This window comes from Frieseomelitta varia, unplaced genomic scaffold (assembly GCF_011392965.1).
Source record: "Frieseomelitta varia isolate USP_RPSP 00005682 unplaced genomic scaffold, Fvar_1.2 scaffold_201, whole genome shotgun sequence".
Classification (NCBI taxonomy): Eukaryota; Metazoa; Arthropoda; class Insecta; order Hymenoptera; family Apidae; genus Frieseomelitta; species Frieseomelitta varia.
Window position 1 is genome coordinate 54,466 of NW_025109762.1, and position 19,504 is coordinate 73,969.

Here is a 19,504-nt window from a genome sequence, read left to right on the forward strand (position 1 = left end):
ATCAGAGTCTGAAATACCGACCAATTCACTACTTGACCAACCTCGATCGTTTTACTTAATGTAATTCCCCAATTCACCGATTTTTTTATTATGTCGGTATTTCAGATTTCCTGCCAAATCCCGTAAGATGCTAGGTCTATTCATATATAGTTCTATAATTCTATAACATTATTTAATATAATTTTCACAACTTTTCTATTATGATTAAAGAATTAAATTTATTTTACTAAGTGTCAGCATTTCATTACAGGGGACCTCTAAAATATGGGAAAAAGCATTGTCTGGTTTGTCAATAACATAACTATAATTTATATTTATTTATTATCCTATCTAGTATAAATACAGTAAATTTCAAAAAATACAAACATATTTTTAACATAAGTTGCTTTAGCAGCAACAAATATGAAAACATCAAGCATAAATTCTAAAATGAAATATTCAATATACTGCAAAAGGTTATTTATTGTAAACAATTGTTAACACACAATACACGTAATACATAAATTTGTTACATAAGTATTAAAGAAGCGTGTTTTTTAATTTCGCCAATATTTATAATATACTAATATCTATACTATTATAATTTCATTTTTATTGAAATATCCATTTATCCATGAATTAAGGATTTATTTTCATGTTTTTATCAGTATTATATTTTTTATAGATATTGTATTAATTTATAAATATTGTAGAAAGCCAAATTTTCTTTTTTATCAAAAAATTAAACTAGGTTTTGACGCAAATTAATTGATATCAAATTATCATAACATATTATGATAATTATTTAAAAATAACTTTATATAATTATATTTTTAAAAGGTTATTTTGTTACAATAAAAATAATATCGATATTATAATAAAAATAATAAAATTTTCACTATCATTGGATTTTTAAGTCTTATAGAATTGTTTCATTGATACAATGATCATTACGTTCACAGTTATAATACCAGGTACTTTTGTTTCTTATTTCAATTATTTCTATGAAAATCAGAGATGACTGTGCTTATCATTTTACAAATTTAAAATATAATTTAAGTTACACGTATCAAATAGTAGAAGATAATCATATTATTAAGTGTATAACTGTATATATATGTATATATTAATAATATAAATATACATATACAGTTAGAAACTATAATAATATCAAATTTCATAATGCAAATTTGTTTAGTAAAACTGATATGAATGTAATAATGTTATCACATATTGATACACATGATATATTGTGTAATTATATGAACGAACACTTTCATTAATATTTCAATATCTTGTAGACAGAGATAGATTAACTGGAGAAGATATTTTCATTTATAGGTATTTTGAGAAACTTAAATCATTTGCTGTTTATTCCCATAAATTGCATGTATCTACTACCAATTTAATTTATATAAACTATTATATATTGGAATATAGTTATAAACTATAGTACTTCTTACATTTAGATAGCAGCAGCAAACAAACATATACAGAATATTTGATTCCATTTTTGTTTGTAAATATATTTTATAATTTTTCATATATAACTGGCCACTACTTGTTACTATATAGTTTATATAATATTGTTCTCTTCTCATATATAAAATCCATTAAATACATAAGAGGAATACAAAAGTGAACAAATATAGATTAATGATACTAAATAATAAGCATAGATAATCTTTTTGCTTCTTACTAAAATTGATGATTGTTATAGTTGTTTATAATTATTGAAGAATCATGAAAGAGTGTTCATTATAGCTTTATAACAATAAACTTAATCTTATATTCTCACTTATGAAAAATACGTGCTAAAGGTCCAAAGCACCATAATAATTTTATGCAAATGTTGATCTTGATTGTTCTATTAATTACTTTGGCAGGTACTTCGAATTGATCACAAAGATTTCGCATATCTAGTTAAAGGCAGAGTAGTCAGAATAGATCTAAAATTTTTCTAAGAGTCTTAAAAATATTTGATACATAAAATATTCCAAAGAAAACTTGGCATTACCTATAAATTAAAATATTAGAATATTAAAGTAATGTTAAGTAATGTTTTCAACATTAGATAATTTGATAAACTTACTTATAAACTAAATTAATGTAATTTAATGCCCAAATACATCTTGGCTGGCAAAAACCATATAAAGAAAGCCATCTACGTCTTTTTCTCTTTGATAAAGTTGTCCTAGAGTCATACTGCCACTTGCAATATTTCTTTCATTTACCAAGAAAAAAAATGCTTGCGATGGATGTAACTGGAGTCTACGTCTAATAATTATAATCAATAAATATTATTATCTATCAGTTATATCAAAATATATAGAATTTAAAAGTGTACCTAATGATTTTAACCAATTCTGCCACTGTTAAAAAATCTGGTACCAAAAATTTAATTCTACTCAATAGTGGTAAATGTTTTTCTCCATGGAATTTTTCTATAATAACAGGTATTCTGTTTGGATAACGACGTCTGATCATATCTACATCATGAATTCTCTCTGCTAAATTACAAAAAAAATATCTTAGAATTATTTACGTTTAACAAAAAATAATATATTTCTGAATATAATTTTCAATATTTATTAAATAATTATTATTAAATAATTATTATATATTTACACGCAGATATAAATGAAAGTTATTCTTATACGTTTTCTTTTATCATGGAAGACACATTTCAATATTAACAAAAGTCTATTTAAGCTATACAGTAAATAAAAAAACTAGCTTGTTTAGCTTTGTCTTTCAATTTTAAACAGGAGAAAGAATAGAAAAAAGAATTGTAATTAATACAATAAAATATATACTTACCAAGTGAATATCTTTCTTTAAATTTTCTGGGAGTTGCACTCATCATTTCGCTACCTATTATTACGTTTAGAACGTTATTAGCCGAGAGTACGAGTCAAAATAATGCCAGTCCCAGGCTGTTCTTAGCTTAAGCTAGGTTCGAAAGACAATGAAAACACATGTTCAAATTGATTTGTGCTGCCCTCTTAAAACTTGTCAATCATTTTGTGTCTACTTTGTTCATTGTATCTTTCAAAACTAATTTCTGTCGTTACAGAAAAAAATAAAATTATAATATTATATAAAAAAGTATATTTTTTTCTACTAAAAAGTATCTCATTAAATTAATAAATAGATCACGAAGGATTAACAATTCTAGTTATTTGATGTACAACTATTGGCTAGTAGTTACCAATGAAATGTAATCTTTAGAAGTATTTTTGTACCATCGCAAATAATGTTTAAATTGAACTGCTAAAGTTGATATGATTAGTCAAGCAATATGATCAACAATAGAAATTTTTTGTTTTATAATATCTAAAGACTATAATTCCGTTTTCCTTACATCATGTTAGTTCTTTTAATAAACGATTCGTCATTGGCTAGAGAGCACGTAACCGAATGCGATAGCGCTTCACGGAAAAAGCGGAAACTAAAACGGTGAAGGAGAGATACTAGACCATCTAGAGTAACAGTATAGTCTATGTCCTCCCCCTAGCTTTGAAACGAGAATACGTGTGGACACCTGTGCGTGCGGCAAGCACCAACCGTTGTGTACGTGAGATTGTATGCGTGGGTGTCGCAGGCGTTTCTTTATGAATAGAGGAATGGTATACCCGCCTCGAGTGGTTCGTGAATCGGCAAGTGGAAATTTCTCAGTGAAAAATTGTGTTGGAATTGAGTAAAACGATTCAGTGTTATCAAATGCAGCCTGAGAGGGGTACCTACCGCTTGTCGGAATTGAACGTGCAACTTGCTTGATACACGCGTGCCAAACGTCGAGAACAAGAGAAGGGACAACAAAAACATCTGTACGTTGATAAGGGAGTGCATTGACAAGGAAAATATACCGGAACCATCGTAGGAATGATGGACAGTCGCGTCTTAATAATCACGATGGAGGGGTCCTCGCCACCGGAGGCGTCGCGCTACGACTACGTCTAATCATCGAAAATTCACGAGTATCTCTCTCGCGTGGTATCACGTTTGCTCGTTTCTCAAAAACGAGAGCTAAATACACGGGAGATCGTGCATCAGCCAGTTAGTCTGGCCGTTCATCCGTTTGCCTGGTCGTCTACCCCTTCTAAACCGTCCTGACACAACGTTTGACGGGGGTATAAAAAGAATAAACATGGTGGCGGCGTGAGAGAGACGGATAGGGAGATCGTGAGAAGGGAGAAGGACGGAGGAAGAGGAAGGAGGAGAGGGAGAGAGGGAGAGAGAGAGAGAAAGAAAGAAAGAAGAGAGAAGTCAGCCAGCTAGCTAGCCAGCCAGCCAGCCAGCCAGCCAGCTAGCCAGTCAGTGTGCCAGAAGCGACGAACTTCGTTTCGTGCTTCTCTTTGTTTCGATGAGAAAGTACTCTCTTTCCTCGACGTCTTTACCTGTACTTTGCATTTATTCATATTCGCCTTGACAGAGGGTACGAGAGTAACGAGTTTCGCACGATTAATGCCCCAAAGGAGAAGAGAGTTTGTAAACAGTTATCAAGGTGCGGCCACGTTCACCGTGTTCGCGGTGTTTGCTTCGATTTTCATGCGTGCTCCACCGGGGTCCACGACCGAGCGTGTGAGAAATTCAGCATATAGTCCGGCAACGAGCGGTGTGGCTCGCATTTTGGCTTGCAGTGTCCCTCGTCGAGGTGATAGCGCAATAATAATATGTCGAGCAGATTTTCGAGCAATGATTCGATAACGACGAACGTTCGCCAGATTGTTATCGCGAAGGATCCTCGTCCGAAAAATAATACAATGTAAACGATAATTTAACGACAATTTAACGACAAATCACGAGGAACTGTCACGACGCATGTAAATAGAACACGGTCATCCGTGACTAGACGAATAACTGCCCGTGAAGACTTGAGAAGCCGTACTTTTCTAATTAAAAATTCCACCGATGAAATTCTTCTGTCAAAAGAAAGAAGTCCGTCGTGCAACCTCATCGAAGAGACGTTCACGCCGATCGGACGATTCCTGTATCGATTATCAACGATCGAGAACGATCTTACTTAGTTTCCAAGTCCTTTTCACAATAAGTCGTTTAAATCGAATCATATATGGCTGTCCCGATTAACGGTTATTACGCTCCAGGAGAGGTGAATCTCGTCGATAGTGAACATGAACTATTGTGTACGGAGGACGACGAAGCTGTTATTTCGACGAGCGTTAACGTTCAATTCTGTTCGATAGTTTGTCCGATTTGAAAAGCGAAACGGAAAAGAAAAAAGAAAGAAAGAAAGAAAGAAGAAAGAAACGTTCGAATGGAGGGAAGTCGTTCGTGTTGGCCGGCCTGGTGCCAATAACCTCCAGTCAGAGAGGTGGTAGACAGTTTTTTTCGCACGATGCGTTTGCCCTCGTGCTTAATAGATTATAAAATTAGACGTTCGAAACTTCGTGCAAAGGTAAAAGGAACATCGCGTTGTTCCCATGCGGTAAAGAAGGTGGAGACACTGGCTGGTGATAACGAGCAAAGGGTCAAACGAAGGAGGAAATTAATACAAGTCGGATGAATAATTTCGAGGGGGGGTAGACAGCTGTGCATGGTAGTCAGAAGTGACGTCAGTCGCGTTGGGTTCATAGTTCCTCTTATTTTCATCGTTCGAAGCCATCGTGTACAGAGGCCGCGTGCAAAGGGGTAACAACGAAAGCGGCGAATAAGCGAAAGAAAGAAAGAAAGGATATACACGTATTGACGGTATACACGTTGAACTTTTTTTAACCGATCACCGATCGTCGCCTCGCTCTTGTCACAGCAAAAAGAATCATCACAATTTCTAGTCCGCTGCATTTACATCGAGAAACCCGTCTTTTTTTTTTTTGTTTTTGTTCTCTCTCTCTCTCTCCTTTCTCGACGAAATATTTTTAGACGATCGATTGTATTTCAAGCCACACGTGCGACCGCTTCATCGGCGACAGGGGGATCGACGACTTATTCGACGTGCTCTTCTAACGAGTTAACGATGCGCATTTATCGAGCACGGATCGCAGCCTGTTCGTAATGCTTTGGAATCTTCGAAGACTCACTAATTTCAAGGTTCACTAAATAGTCGTTGCGGGAGACAAAGAGGAGAGAAGCATTTTGCACACATTTCGTTTCAGCAAGACACACCGAGAACGAGACTGATATATTCGAATCGCATTAAATCCTTTAGTCGATTAATTTATTCGAGGTGAAGTAACCTGTAGGAGGAGTTAATTAACAAGATCGGCAGATTGACCAAATTTACTCCTATGTTTTATATATATATAAAATAATATATGTATATATAAGACATAAAATAAACTGACGTAGATTTGCAAACTTTGAAAAAAAGAACGGAGAGAAAGATTGAAGCAACGCGGGGCAATAACGATCGCGTTCAATTAGCGTACGTATTAATCTCAACGAACCAATATGTTTTTTATCCAAACGACAATACATTGTGACACGTTAGAACAGATAATAATAGTTGAAATTGCAAGAGAAGAAAGACGTTAGACGAAAGATAAGGGGTGGTCCGACGATCAATGCGCTTCGCCCTATCGATTTGTACCGGCAAGAATAATCGTCCAATGGTTACTTACCTCACTTTCTTCGATAAACGACTTGTTGGTCTGCCTGGAGGGAAGGAACATACACTTCATCGTCAAATGGACACAAATGACTAGCTTAACATTAATCTCGAGCACGTTCGAAATGCCCCGGTCTAGACCAAAACTGTTCGTACCCGCGAACGCGATCTCGACGCAGACTTACAGCACACCGACGAGCGAGAGCAATCATTTACCACCGTTGAAGGGTAGCACGTTAGCTTTGAAGCAGTCTGCCAGCGAGTCGTCGCCTAGTTACTTGAGCCGCAGCAGTCACATGTCCGGTACTCACCTGCCGAGTTTAAGTTCCAGCGCAAACAACAGCCTGCTCAGCCTGACCGGGAACTCCGACAGCTTGAACCTGAGCCTGAGCTCGCACACGAGCCACAACTCGAGCCATAACTCGAGCCACAATTCCAGCCACAATTCCAGCCACAATTCGAGTCACAATTCCAGTCACAACTTCACTCATAATTCCAGTCATAACTTCACCACCGCAACCACCACCACCACCACCACCACCGCTCACGAGTCTCAGCAGTCGAACAGCCAGTCGAGCACCGCGTTGGTGTTGAAGAACGGAACGTGCTCGAACGGAAGTTCCTGCGGCAGCGGTATCTGTAAACCGAAGACGATCATCGCCACGCCTGACGTCGTTCTAAAGATCTACGTGGACAAGTTGACACCTTACGAGCACCACGAGATCTTCAATTACCGGCATGTGTATTTCATCGGGGCGAATGCCAAGAAGAGGCCAGGAATAATCGGCCGGCCTCACAACAGCGGTTACGACAACGAGCATGGTTCCTACATCCACGTGAATCACGATCACGTGGCCTACAGGTACGAAGTGTTGAAGGTGATTGGCAAGGGGTCGTTCGGCCAGGTTGTGAAGGCGTACGATCACAAGAAACAGGAGCACGTTGCTCTGAAGATGGTCAGGAATGAGAAGAGGTTCCATCGACAGGCACAGGAGGAGGTGAAGATACTGAGGAAGCTGCGCGAGCAAGACAAGGACGACACGATGAATATTATTCACATGTTCGAGTCGTTCACGTTCCGTAACCACATGTGCATCACCTTCGAATTACTCAGTATTAACCTGTATGAGCTAATCAAGAAGAACAAGTTCCTGGGCTTCAGCATGCAGCTCGTGAAAAAGTTCGCTCACTCGCTGTTACAATGCCTCGACGCTCTCTATAAGAATAGGATCATTCACTGCGATATGAAGCCGGAGAATGTTCTTTTGAAGCAGCAGGGACGCAGTGGTATCAAGGTACGTTCCTTCTCTCCTCTCGTACATGTTTATGCAAATTTTTTCAGGCTATATATATACACCAAGCCTATACAAGAACATCTTTTTATTGTTTGATATAGATAGACAAAAAAAATTTTCATACTTACAATACTACTACTACTACTACTATTACTTTCATACTACTCACGATATTTTTAACACTAGAACTACCGATTAAAGCATAATATTTGTAGCAGAGTGTGAGAAAAAATTAATGATACAATAAAGAACACAAGCTTCTATTAATATAACAATTTTATCTAAAATTATTTTAAAAAATTATTTCTAAAATATTTTTATATAAAAATGACAAGAGTATGTAAAAATATACTGTTATAAATATGTGAAATTTTCATAGAAAATTATCAATTAGTCATTTTGACTACTTTGGTAGTTCCAGTGTTAATGCATGAAATCTGGTCTTCGCCTTCGATTTTTCTGAACTCTTCACGAAGAGTAAACAGCCGCCTCTCGTGCCAATATCTAATACGTTGTTCGCTTCGTGTTGGAACTTTCGTTCGCTCTTCGTTCCGAGCCGAGATCAAACGGCGCGAATCCTCTCGACAGACAGGGAACACAAGCTCGCCGTTAGCGTGAATACCGGCAGGCATAAGCGGAATAAGCGCGACAAGTTGGCTCGCGTGCTTCACGACGTGCTTCATATACATGCGTACTATACCGTACACGTATGTACGCAAGTGAAACGTAAAAAATACTAGCGTGGTCGTAAAATTAGTCAGACTCGAAAGTACAGGTGATGTTTCAACGGAACAGAAATTTGAAAAAAGTTGGGAAGGAAGACAAACGTGTTCACGTCATTTTAAGAATCTTTTTCTCCCAAATTGCAATATTTTTTCAGTTTTAAGTATATTTAAATGAAAACCAGGCAAAATGAATGATAAGTTTATTACCTCTTAATAATTTCTAGTCCAGTGACATCATACCGACGAGTTCAGAAGAAAAAGAAAGCGACGAATTATTGTATACGGTTCGGTCACTCGTTATGGTCCGCGAACCAGCGCGAAAGGTTAAAACGTCGATTCGAAGTTACTGTAATTTTTTCCTTAACAGTTGTTACTTTTCACCGACGCGATAATCATTATACGAAGTGAGAAGCGACAAAATTTTAATACGGTATGGGTGATTTCGATAAAAGTAGATAATTTTTTCGAGCCCGCTGTTCCGGCTCTTCCACGAACGGAATGTTCCCGTATATATCACGCGAAAGCATATGGATTTCGTGTGTCAGCGTGCGCACCGGTGACAACGAATCGTGGGATCGCACAACAATGCGCGAAGATTAGCATATTGACGAATGCAATCACGCACGCATGTGCAGAGACACGTATAGACGACAGACGTCCTTGTCCCCTGTAATAAGCTCTGAGAAACATGTGCGATGCCACGTCCAGGTAGCATCGCTATTATCTCGCCGCGACCGGTCTATAGTTTATAGAATTTGCACGCAATATCGTGAACTTTCCAGCTGCTTGGTCGCTTTCTTCGCCGACCTTGCGAGGCCGAGTGCATCGAAGGTGTACGCGCCACGCTTTCGCTTCGACATTTTTTCTTCGAGTTTCGTTACAGTTTTTTTTTTTTTTCATTTCTTTCGAATTATTAACCACGCGGACGACCCCGCATGCGGTATGCAAGACAGTAACAGACAGTGACAGATATGTAAAAATAGTCGCGTCTTCTAGAGTTGCGTTCAAATATTGAGAGATGAGGAATATTGGTATGGATGAAATAAAAAGAAGATTGGCTGTCGTTCTACATCTTGTATGCTTCATAGGATATGCTTTATGGAAATTGATTTGAGGACAGAGTAGATTTAAGTATTTTGTTTCTATGTCAAAGGTCTTTGGGTAACTATTGATTAAACTGGAAATATTTATTTTAATTTGGATGGGCAGGTGCTCCATTATTACAGGAAAAGAGATAAAGTATGTACATCCTGAGAACAAAAATACATAACAGTATACAAGCGAAGACATAAATTGTAGATTAAGTAAATAACTTAATACTTTGAAATTGTTTGACGAATCGGAAAACAAATTAGTATGGTTCATATGGCACATTCTGATAATTGGATCGGAGAATGGCTTCTAAAATAAATTTATCCAACATAGAAATACGGGCGAGACTAGCATTAATATTAGAACTATCAAAGTAGTCAAAATGACCAATTTATAATTTTTCTTAGATATTTTATAGACGTAACAGCAGCGTATTTTCTAAGGATTTAAATAATTTTTCGTAAAATAAATAAATGAAAGCTTGTATACTCTATTGTACTATAAAGTTTCTCTATTTTTTTTTACTTGAAATTCTATGCTCACCGGCAGTTCTAGTGTTAAAATAAATGTTGAAGAAGACTTCAAATTACTATTTAAAACAAAACAAAATAAAAAAAAGTAAATCGACTTTTTTTGAACATTTCAAACCCCTTAAGAAGAATTAAATTCAGGAATTACACGCCAAAGCTTCTGGGTGTCTAGTCTGTCTCGAGCGCGCGCTTGAAAAGAAATAACTGGGAATGTTTTAATAATTTGAATAATTCAAGAGGAACCTCTGGCACGGATATATATAATTAACCGAGCTCGGTTTGGCTCGATAAACCACAGAACTTCACGTAAACTGCTCGAATTCTCCAAGCGTCACGTCGTAACTCCACGTTTATTGAAATTTTTATTTATCCATTCCCCTCGAGGGGTACACACGTGTGCTCGTTATTCGTCTTAAAATCAGTTTAACGAACTGAGGAAAGTGGTTGGCTCGTCGAAATCGGCGGGAAATCGCGATTAGGTTTTATTACCCAGTTGTTAACGATGTTCGTCAGTCGTTCGAGGAATATTTCTTCGAGCGTGTGGATCATAGGCACGATGCACGATCGGATATTTCGAATAAGATCGCGAGGAGTGACACATCGCAAGGCGATCGAGCATCAGTCGAAGATCAGTCGAGCGTGAGTCGTATCTGAATGGGCGAAAGTAAGTCAAATTTCCGCCAGATAGAATATTCACGCCGAACTTGTTGCTTGCATTTCTTTTCCGCTTACGATAGTAGACAAATGTAATCTGCTTCTTACATGTGAAAGAGAAACGATTTTTCGTAGGGCAAATAACACGGTATTCCGATATTAAGATTCGTCAGTTTTAAGCTAATAAACATCGTTGATTATCGGCTAATAAATAATAATTCAACGATAATTCTTTGGATCTCAGTTTATTATCGGGGGATTAAAAATCAATTCTCTTCTTTTCACACAGAAATTATTATTCTGAACTTTTGTGAAACTGGATTTAGGTTGTTATGCACCGTGTCGATGTATCCATCGTCGAGTAGCGTGCCAAGTCCTGTAACATTGAAACTATGAATAATGTATTATGTGTGCTCGATCCCACACTATTTTGTCAATTTGGCTTTTCTATTTAAGCTCCAATGTTTAACACGCCGTGTATTGTTTCATCAGTCCGAATATTCGTCGATTTTTCGAGAGAGAAAAATCTCTCAGATATGTCGTATTTCATTTAATTGTATTCCTTCTTCTTCCATGTTTCGTTATTCTTGACTGTACACATACGATGGTTCGTTATCTCGTTTCTTCTCCCGCTGACGCGATGGAAATATTGAAAGGGATTTATCCGCCTTTTCATAAAATTACACAGAGGAGCAATCGGTTGAACGTGCCGCGACGAACTCGTAAATTAGACGGCATACGATCCCTGATGAAAAAGCTACAGCCAGACTGCGGATAAAAATTCAAATCCACAAGATTGTGTCGGATATTCGTACACGAAGGTTGAGCAGAACGCGATGAATCACGTTTCTTTATTCCCGTCTTTTAATCGATCCAGTTTTCGACTTAAATACGTACATATATATTGTTATATTCTCTTCATAATCACAAAAGTATTGTAATTACGTCGTGGCAACGAGAAACACCTTCGGTTTTTACGAATGTATACTTATCAACGTACTTCGTCCCGTTATCCTCATACAATGTGCAAAAAATGTAATAAAAGCGAAGCCCAAAGTAAAATACATTTTACATTTTCATAAAAATCCGAATTTGCATGAACATCCGCCGTCTTGGCCGTAACTATCGCCGAAGGAAAATGCGAGAACACGAGGTATGCGCTCCGTGGTTGCAGGAAGCTGAAGTTTATAGCAATTTGTTCGAAGAGGTCACGATTTAAGAACTAGCATCCCAAGGCAATTTGTTGCATACTCGCGCGACGATGATGCGGGCACTGTGAATCAGGTTTTACGACTATCCATTGATATTACGTATCATACGGCGTCGTAATTATTCCGATCAGGTGAATCTCTCGTTTTATTCCGTTCGCGATCTTAAATATTGAATAATCACGCGCGTAACATCGATCCGTCGATTTTTCTTTCTTGACCAGATTCATTATTTCTCATTCGTTTGAACGATCGTGCTCCGTTTAAACGTACTTTCCTGCATTTAACGCGTCGTGATGTAACTATAAAGCTTAACCGCGGTGTGTAAACGCAAATCGACCGTAAACTCTGAAATACGTGAACTACGTACATACGTTCCTCTCGTGTGATTATTCAAAATAGTAGCTAACAAAAGTGAAGAAGAACACGCGGGGAAAAGATGAGAGAAGAGGCTCGTATGTTCGTTGATTTCTTGACTTTGATGTCGGATAATTGCTTCTTTCTTAGTGACATCTTCATAATTCGTTAACCTCTTGTGCTGGCAACTGGTTCGCGGACCATAACGAGCGACCAAACCGTATACAGTAATTCGTCGCTTTCTTCTTCTTCTTCTTGAACTCGTCGGTATGATATCACTGGATAGAAATTATTAAGAAGTAATATACCTATCGTTTGTTACATTTAAATATACTTAAAATAATTATAATTATAATAAACATAATAATAACTATATTATATAATAATATAACTACTTAAATAATAATATAATATACTTAAAATAATTATAATTATAATAAACATAATAATAATTATATTATAATAATATAACTAAAATTATTGTTATAATTATAATAAATATAATAATAATTATATTATATAATAACATAATTGAAATTACTATTATCATTATAATTATATTAAATATACTTAAAACTGAGAAAATGTTGCAATTTGGGACAAACAATTCTCGACGTGTGTGGTACATCATTTCAGCGCAAGAAGCGGATGGTAAACGTTCTTGAACACACAAAGATTGGCGAAACAATTTTTTGAATTTTATTGAATTGCTCTCCCGCCAGGGATGAGACAAACGCTTACTTCGAAAAAAAAAGCGAACGTGGCTGGAATTCCTACTAATCAAATTTCACTTTGAGAAAACACTTTGTTTATTCGATATCCTCCATTAACTACACGCCTGTGGCTTCCGGTAGCCCGGTGCGAATCGGTCGATCTCTATCAATGGTACCGCGTACTCCCGAACGCGTTGCAACGCCTCTTTTAATTTTGTTCGGGCCGAACGCGGATCCAGCGGATCGGACAGCAACGAGACCGTTCCCTACGCGTTACGATCATTCAGACGAGAATATCTTGTCGCGGCGCGTAGGGAGAGACTCTCTGTTACTCGCCTGGCGCGAGAAGAAATACAAATGATCTCACTTTCCAGATCGCATAACCCGTGACGGTAACAAGATCGGGACGGAGTTTTCCGCGCGGTTCGGTTCGGTTCGGTTCGATTCGATAAGAGAGCGTAGGAAGAATCGCGTTCTCGTCTCTTTCTATGTACACGTACAGATGCGTGCCAGCGTTTCCTTTCCTTCCGTTCGTGGATTTTCTCTGGGAGATGGAAGCTGGCTTTGCGACGTCGTGCTCCAAAAGTGGAGTTGCGGAATTGTACTTTTAGAGTATCTCTCTCGGATCGATGGAAAGAACAAGGTGTATCTGTTACATCGAGGGATAGTAAATCTGTTGCCAAAAGATTTATGATTCGATTTTGAATAATTAGGGGCTTCTGATTACGAATATGCTGTTGACTCTAGCTTTCGTAGAAATGCTTATGCCCTGACTAGTGCCCTAAAAGAAATAAAGTTGATATAAAAGAAAAATATAACCATATAATTTTTATTGACGTTTTTATTATTTATATACATATTTATTATATTTATTTTATTATATACATATTTATTATATTTATTTTATTATATACATATTTATTATATTTATTTTATTATATACATATTTATTATATTTATTTTATTATGTACATATTTATCATATAGATATTTATTTTATTTGTAACATTTTCTTCTGACTTAAATGAAGCCACTAATTAAATTAATGCTAATGAAACAAGTTCTCGTTATTTTTTTTAAAGGAGGATAGTCAACAAAGTAGGTTTGAATCATTCGGATAATTACAATTTAAGAATAAGTCGAATTTGATCAATTTCGATTATTTAGCCGAAATGAATAATACAAAATCAAGACTTTCAAATATTATATAATATTATATTATATTATATTAATATTAATTAATTTATTTTAATTTATCTTATATTATATTAATATTAATTAATTTATATTAATATTAGATTATATAAACCGATCTTAAACTTTTGGCAACATGAAAAAAATTTTTTTTCATTCCCCAGAGTAATTATAGTGATCACTTGTCTTATAGCGATCAAAGTCCGACTATCGTTGTCCATTGACGAATTTGAAATATTTATTGGTATGGTATTGGACATCCAAACGATCGATTCTTTCGTTTCTTTTTCCCTGATATCTCCCTGACATATTCTTGTCATTCAGAATTTTAACGACCTTTTCGCATTATTGCTCGGAACGCTTTCCCGGGAAATTACGGAAACACGGCGAACTATAATCGACGCGAAATTTATAATTTCATACCCAAAGAAATATCCTCTTTGTGACACCGTTCAAAACTCGTTATTCCTCTCTAATTTAATTTTCGTTTAATATTCGGAATGAAACGCGCTCGCCGCTTTTGAAAATCTGAAGTTTAAAGCGGCCGATTAATATCCTTCTTTGTGCTTTCATCGAGCGTTCAACGCTCTAATGAAAAGCAATTAACTGATTATCAAATTAACGAGAAATGTCAAATTATTCGATGTAAATCACATTTTATTAAGTATAGTGCCTGATTGCTATTTATCATTGATAATCATTGTAGTCAGGCTTCTGAATTCGTTAACAGGATTCCTAGATTACCTACATGAAATGAAATTTCCGCGATTCTGCCTTGTCACAAATCTTAATGAAAGCAATTTCCATAGACGCAGGTCATTTTCGATAGAACTGGAGACAGCCAGTTAATAATTCGAATGTCGCTCTGGATACGATGCTCGATAAGAGACGATGTGATTCAAACTGTCCATTACTCGTAGTTAACGAAACCGGTGATATTGGTGCGCGAGTAGCTCGCACATCAAAGAATTGGCAGGTATTGCGTCGACGGTGTCGAAGTCTCGTCGAAGAAGTGGGTGTCTCGAACCTCTCAGCAGTTCTTCGTTCTTTCTTTTCCTTCTTCTCCTTTTTTTTTTCTCTCACTTTCTGACGCAGCCGGTTGTCTGCCACTCGAACAGATTATCAGCTGGTTTCTCGTTCTATTTTTGTTGCGTGCTGATTACGATGCAACGGAAGATTGTCCAATCTCACACTCGTTAGCGTGGGCAATCGTGTATGTGTACATAGATCAGTTAATTTTTGTATTTCATTTGGAATATTTGAATGGTATTTTTTAGTAATTCTTGCTAAAATATTTTTTTAGTAATTTTTATATATATAGGTTTTTTTATACATATTTTTTATATATTTTATATATTTTTAGTAATTTTTATATATATAGTTTTTTTTATATATATTTTTGCTAAATATTTTTTTAGTAATTTTTGTATATATTAGTAATTTATATATATATTTTTATATATTTTATACATATTTTTTATAAATATATTTTATATATTTTTAGTAATTTTTATATGTATAGTTTTTTTAATATATATATTTTTGCTAAAATATTTTTTTAGCAATTTTTATATGTATAGTGTTTTTTATGTATATTTTTTATATATCTTATATATTTTATATATAATTTTTATATATAAAATTTATAAAAGTTTTTAGTAATTTATTTTTTTAAATTATGAATACCGATTCTAATAATTTTATTAATATTAGAATTACTAATTACTAGAATTAGAATTACTAATACTAGTTCTATTAATTTTTTTAGCAAAATTCTAGTAAAATTACTAATACTAATACTAATTAAATACTAATACTAATAAATTAGAATTTTACCAATTTGAAGTATGATTAAATACGTGTAACATAATTTGCAATCTGCTGATTGTTATTAGCTAGTAAATTATCGCGCAAAACTTATAAGTTTGGATGATTTTCACGTCGAAATTTTACGCGAAAGATTCAAATGCTATGTCTTCGTATTTACTTCGTGTACAAGGCTGTTGTGTACAACAAGGATTGAAAATCGTTAATCGGGCAGGTTGGTATAAAATGTGATTACTTAGGGGTTACTGTCCGGTGAAACGGGGAGAAGAAAAAAAATATAATCGGAAGGTGCATCGGGGCGTGTACGCGAGGTATAATTGAAACGGTACTTCTGATTAGATTAACAGCGGAGAATTTGTGTCGAGTAGACATCCAATTAATCGTAATATTGTTAAATTGTCTCGTGGTAAGGGTTTGTGAATTCGATATAAGCCGCAAGTACCCATTACTCGTAGTTACTGCACAGATACTGCGATATCGGTGGGGCAGACGTATCCGCGCGTTCATCGTCGCGACGTACTCGTACATGTACAGGGCGATACAAAAGAGAAGTCTCAAGTATTAAGGACACCCATAAGTAATGTCGTTTTTCGATGTCGTACAAAATTTTATTTTACTTAAGAGTTGATCGATAATAGTTTTAATCTATAATATAATTTAACAATAAGCACACTAAAATAAATATCGATAGATTTAACTAGGTTATGTTATAATATAGGTTATGTCATGACAAGTTAAATTATTGCCACTAGATGGCAATATTTATTAAATTTGAAGAAAACGACGTTACTTACGGATACACCTAATATTTATCAAGCACATGCTTTGCGATTCTGTTCTTAGAAATTACTTAGTTATAACTATGAAACATGCATATCGCATCGTGTCAGATGTAAAGCATCGAAAGCTATATGTAATTTGTCTTTATTAATATTCAGTTTGAAGAATTAATATTGAAAATTCACACTCTATAGGACTACGATTTCTCTTTCAAATCGAAAAATCGCAATTCGTCATCACGAGTGTAATTTGAAAAATTAAGGGAAATGAAGGAATGTTTGACCATAGATTCCACATTTATTCGTTATTTTGAGATTTATGTATTTAGAATGAATAATAGAATTTAATTTGAATATCCATGCAATGTTCTACCATTAAATTTAATAATTATCCTAATTTCATGTGGAATGTTTTTTTTATAATGAATCTTATTTGATTTATTAAAATAAACATGGTGATAAAAATCGTGCACATATTTTGATAGAATCACGATAACGGATAAGAAATATATGTCGCGGTAATACGAGACACGGATGGAATATTTGAAAAGTTACACGCACACGGAGATGGAAGCTATGAATGGAAAGAGAGAATGATGAGAGGAAATACAGTATGGTATCAAACATGCTTTACAAATGTGAAAATAAATTTTTTCGTCGAACGGCGAGATTTATCTTGATTAGACATTTTTACGTTCCTCTTAATGGAAATACAGAATGTCACAAACGAAATTATTATTATTAATTTTTAAATGTTTAAAAAACGAGATGGACGAATGTACTTTTTATCAACAAAACAATTTAATCGTTACGTATGAAGCATGATGTCGATCAAATGATCGACAAATGAAATAAAAGGCTAATAATAAAACAAAAATAAAATAAAACTAACATTTCTCTATGACACTCTGTAGTATGTAGTCGCAGGATCTTGGACCACTTTTTTTGCAACAGCTTATATATATCCACGCTCGTTCGCTAATAGTCGATGCACACGATAGGTATATTATACGACGATAGAGACGCATGCATGCGTTTCGATGACTCAATTTTGGCTTTCGTGTTGCGTGACGAAACGTTAGCGATTATATATTGCTCGATCGAGCAATAACCTTTGACAATGGCGATGTTTTCTAACAAATTTCATTTGTCGTTTTATATATATATATATATATATGTTTTGTTGCGTTATATATACGCTGCTGCACGGCGATTACTGCACATTTGTAATTGTCGACCGATAATACGCAATTGGGTCGGAACCATGTTTTTGTGAATGCGCATTGGCTTATCTTGAAACATACAAAGCTGTAAATCACTAAACGTCTGGCGGACAAAAATAAAGACTGGAGAAGGCTACCAAGGTAATTCCATGGTGGGTTGCTCGCAAAGGAAGCAGATGCTCTTTGAGCAAAAGGAATCCTTAAATGTGCACGTTAGATGCGCGCTTAACTTTTTTTTCTCCTATGTTTCCAAGATAACGTATAAAAACCTGAGTGGAGTATGTGCTCTAAATTCTAAGAATTTTAATTGAATTACGTCCATTTAGAAAGGATTAGACTTCTGAAATCAAGGGCGAAGAATAGGCCAAAAATTTTGAGTTTTTGATTCAGGAAATATATATATATATATATTTTATTATATTCAATACTATATATTAATATAATATAATATATATTATATAATTTATATATATATATATAAAACGTACGAAAGATTGTGTAAATAAGAAAGCAACTTTTTCTTTGCTAAATAGGAACTAGAACGTTACGACTGTAATCGGTGAACATCTTGCATGCCGGCTATCGAATTGAAATGATTCAAGTTGAAATTCCATGTTCCAGGAAGACACGTAGATGTGAATAACAAAAATATTCTATGTTTCGCGAATTCACTGTCTTAACAGAAAGGTTGAAGAATTGAGAAAAAAAAAATTGTTGAACGAAAATTTTGATTCAGACGATTTTTGGATCATCGAGCGAAAAGAAATGTGGACGAAGAACAGCACTAGTTTCGCTGTCGTGTTCACAAGTTCGGAAATGAATTTTCCAAGCGCTGACGTCCCCTTAAAACGTTCGATCTTTTATTTTATTCTGCATTGTCGCGGCGGATTTCTCGTTGAACGAACATCGAGGAAAAGTTTCGAAACACAAAAAGAGTCGCGAGAGCCTCGGAAGAAAGGAAACGAGGAAGAAGAAGGAGAAGAGACGACGTGAGAAAACAGTGGAAAAAGAGGTTCAGTCGTCCTGTTTATCGGAAGAAGGGAAAGGGTGTCGTAGAAACGAATTCGAAAATAGATATCGGCGAGCGAGCGTGTATCTTATATTTAGGCTCTCTGCGAAGTGAAGATGTACGATGTGGGTGTAATGCTCAGAGAGAGGAGAGAGAGAGAGAAAATCTTGAAATTACGACCGCGGAAATAACCAAAGACTCCAACAATTTAGCCATTTGAAGATTCAAATTGACATTATTCGCCGAGAGAATACAGGATGGTCCAAAAGTTTCTTCCCATCTATTCTTTTTATAATAAAACATCAAAATATAAGGAAAGAGCCAATTTTATTAATTTTAAATTACATTTAA

The 19,504-nt window shown here is 35.3% G+C and overlaps 2 protein-coding genes across 5 annotated transcripts in view; one reads left to right on the top strand and one right to left on the bottom strand.

Annotated features, from left to right (window-relative positions):
- Positions 1-815: 815 nt before the first annotated feature.
- On the bottom strand, positions 816-3,002 carry LOC122526881 (protein lgg-2-like). Of its 3 annotated transcripts, none has more exons than XM_043650507.1 (4): positions 2,800-3,002; positions 2,327-2,486; positions 2,072-2,256; positions 816-1,996 (listed from the first exon to the last, which is right to left on the bottom strand). In XM_043650507.1, the coding sequence occupies exons 1-3, from the start codon at positions 2,843-2,845 to the stop codon at positions 2,094-2,096; spliced, it is 369 nt and encodes a 122-aa protein (XP_043506442.1). In that variant the 5' UTR covers positions 2,846-3,002; the 3' UTR covers positions 816-1,996; positions 2,072-2,093. The 3 variants fall into 3 exon arrangements, with proteins under 3 accessions (XP_043506442.1, XP_043506441.1, XP_043506439.1); XM_043650506.1 differs by having other exon boundaries at positions 816-1,898; positions 2,327-2,489; positions 2,800-2,979; XM_043650504.1 differs by having other exon boundaries at positions 2,327-2,489; positions 2,800-2,978.
- A 496-nt stretch (positions 3,003-3,498) lies between these two features.
- Positions 3,499-19,504, top strand: part of LOC122526876 (dual specificity tyrosine-phosphorylation-regulated kinase 2-like) — a 44,386-nt gene continuing 28,380 nt past the window's right edge. For both annotated transcript variants that reach the window (XR_006306235.1, XM_043650499.1), the window contains exon 1: positions 3,499-7,842. Coding sequence is in view for 1 of the 2 variants with exons in the window: in XM_043650499.1 (XP_043506434.1) it covers positions 6,637-7,842 (1,206 nt within the window). In the remaining variant the exon portion in view is untranslated. The remainder of the gene's footprint in view (positions 7,843-19,504) is intronic.

What these genes read in the sequence shown, in the direction of transcription:
- LOC122526881 (XM_043650506.1), bottom strand. Translation starts at nt 2,845, where the DNA reads ATGATGAGTGCAACTCCCAGAAAATTTAAAGAAAGATATTCACTTG. An exon ending in TAAAGAAAGATATTCACTTG is followed by an intron (nt 2,490 to 2,799) that starts GTAAGTATATAT and finishes TTTGTAATTTAG; the next exon opens with CAGAGAGAATTCATGATGTA. An exon ending in GAATTGGTTAAAATCATTAG is followed by an intron (nt 2,257 to 2,326) that starts GTACACTTTTAA and finishes TATAATTATTAG; the next exon opens with ACGTAGACTCCAGTTACATC.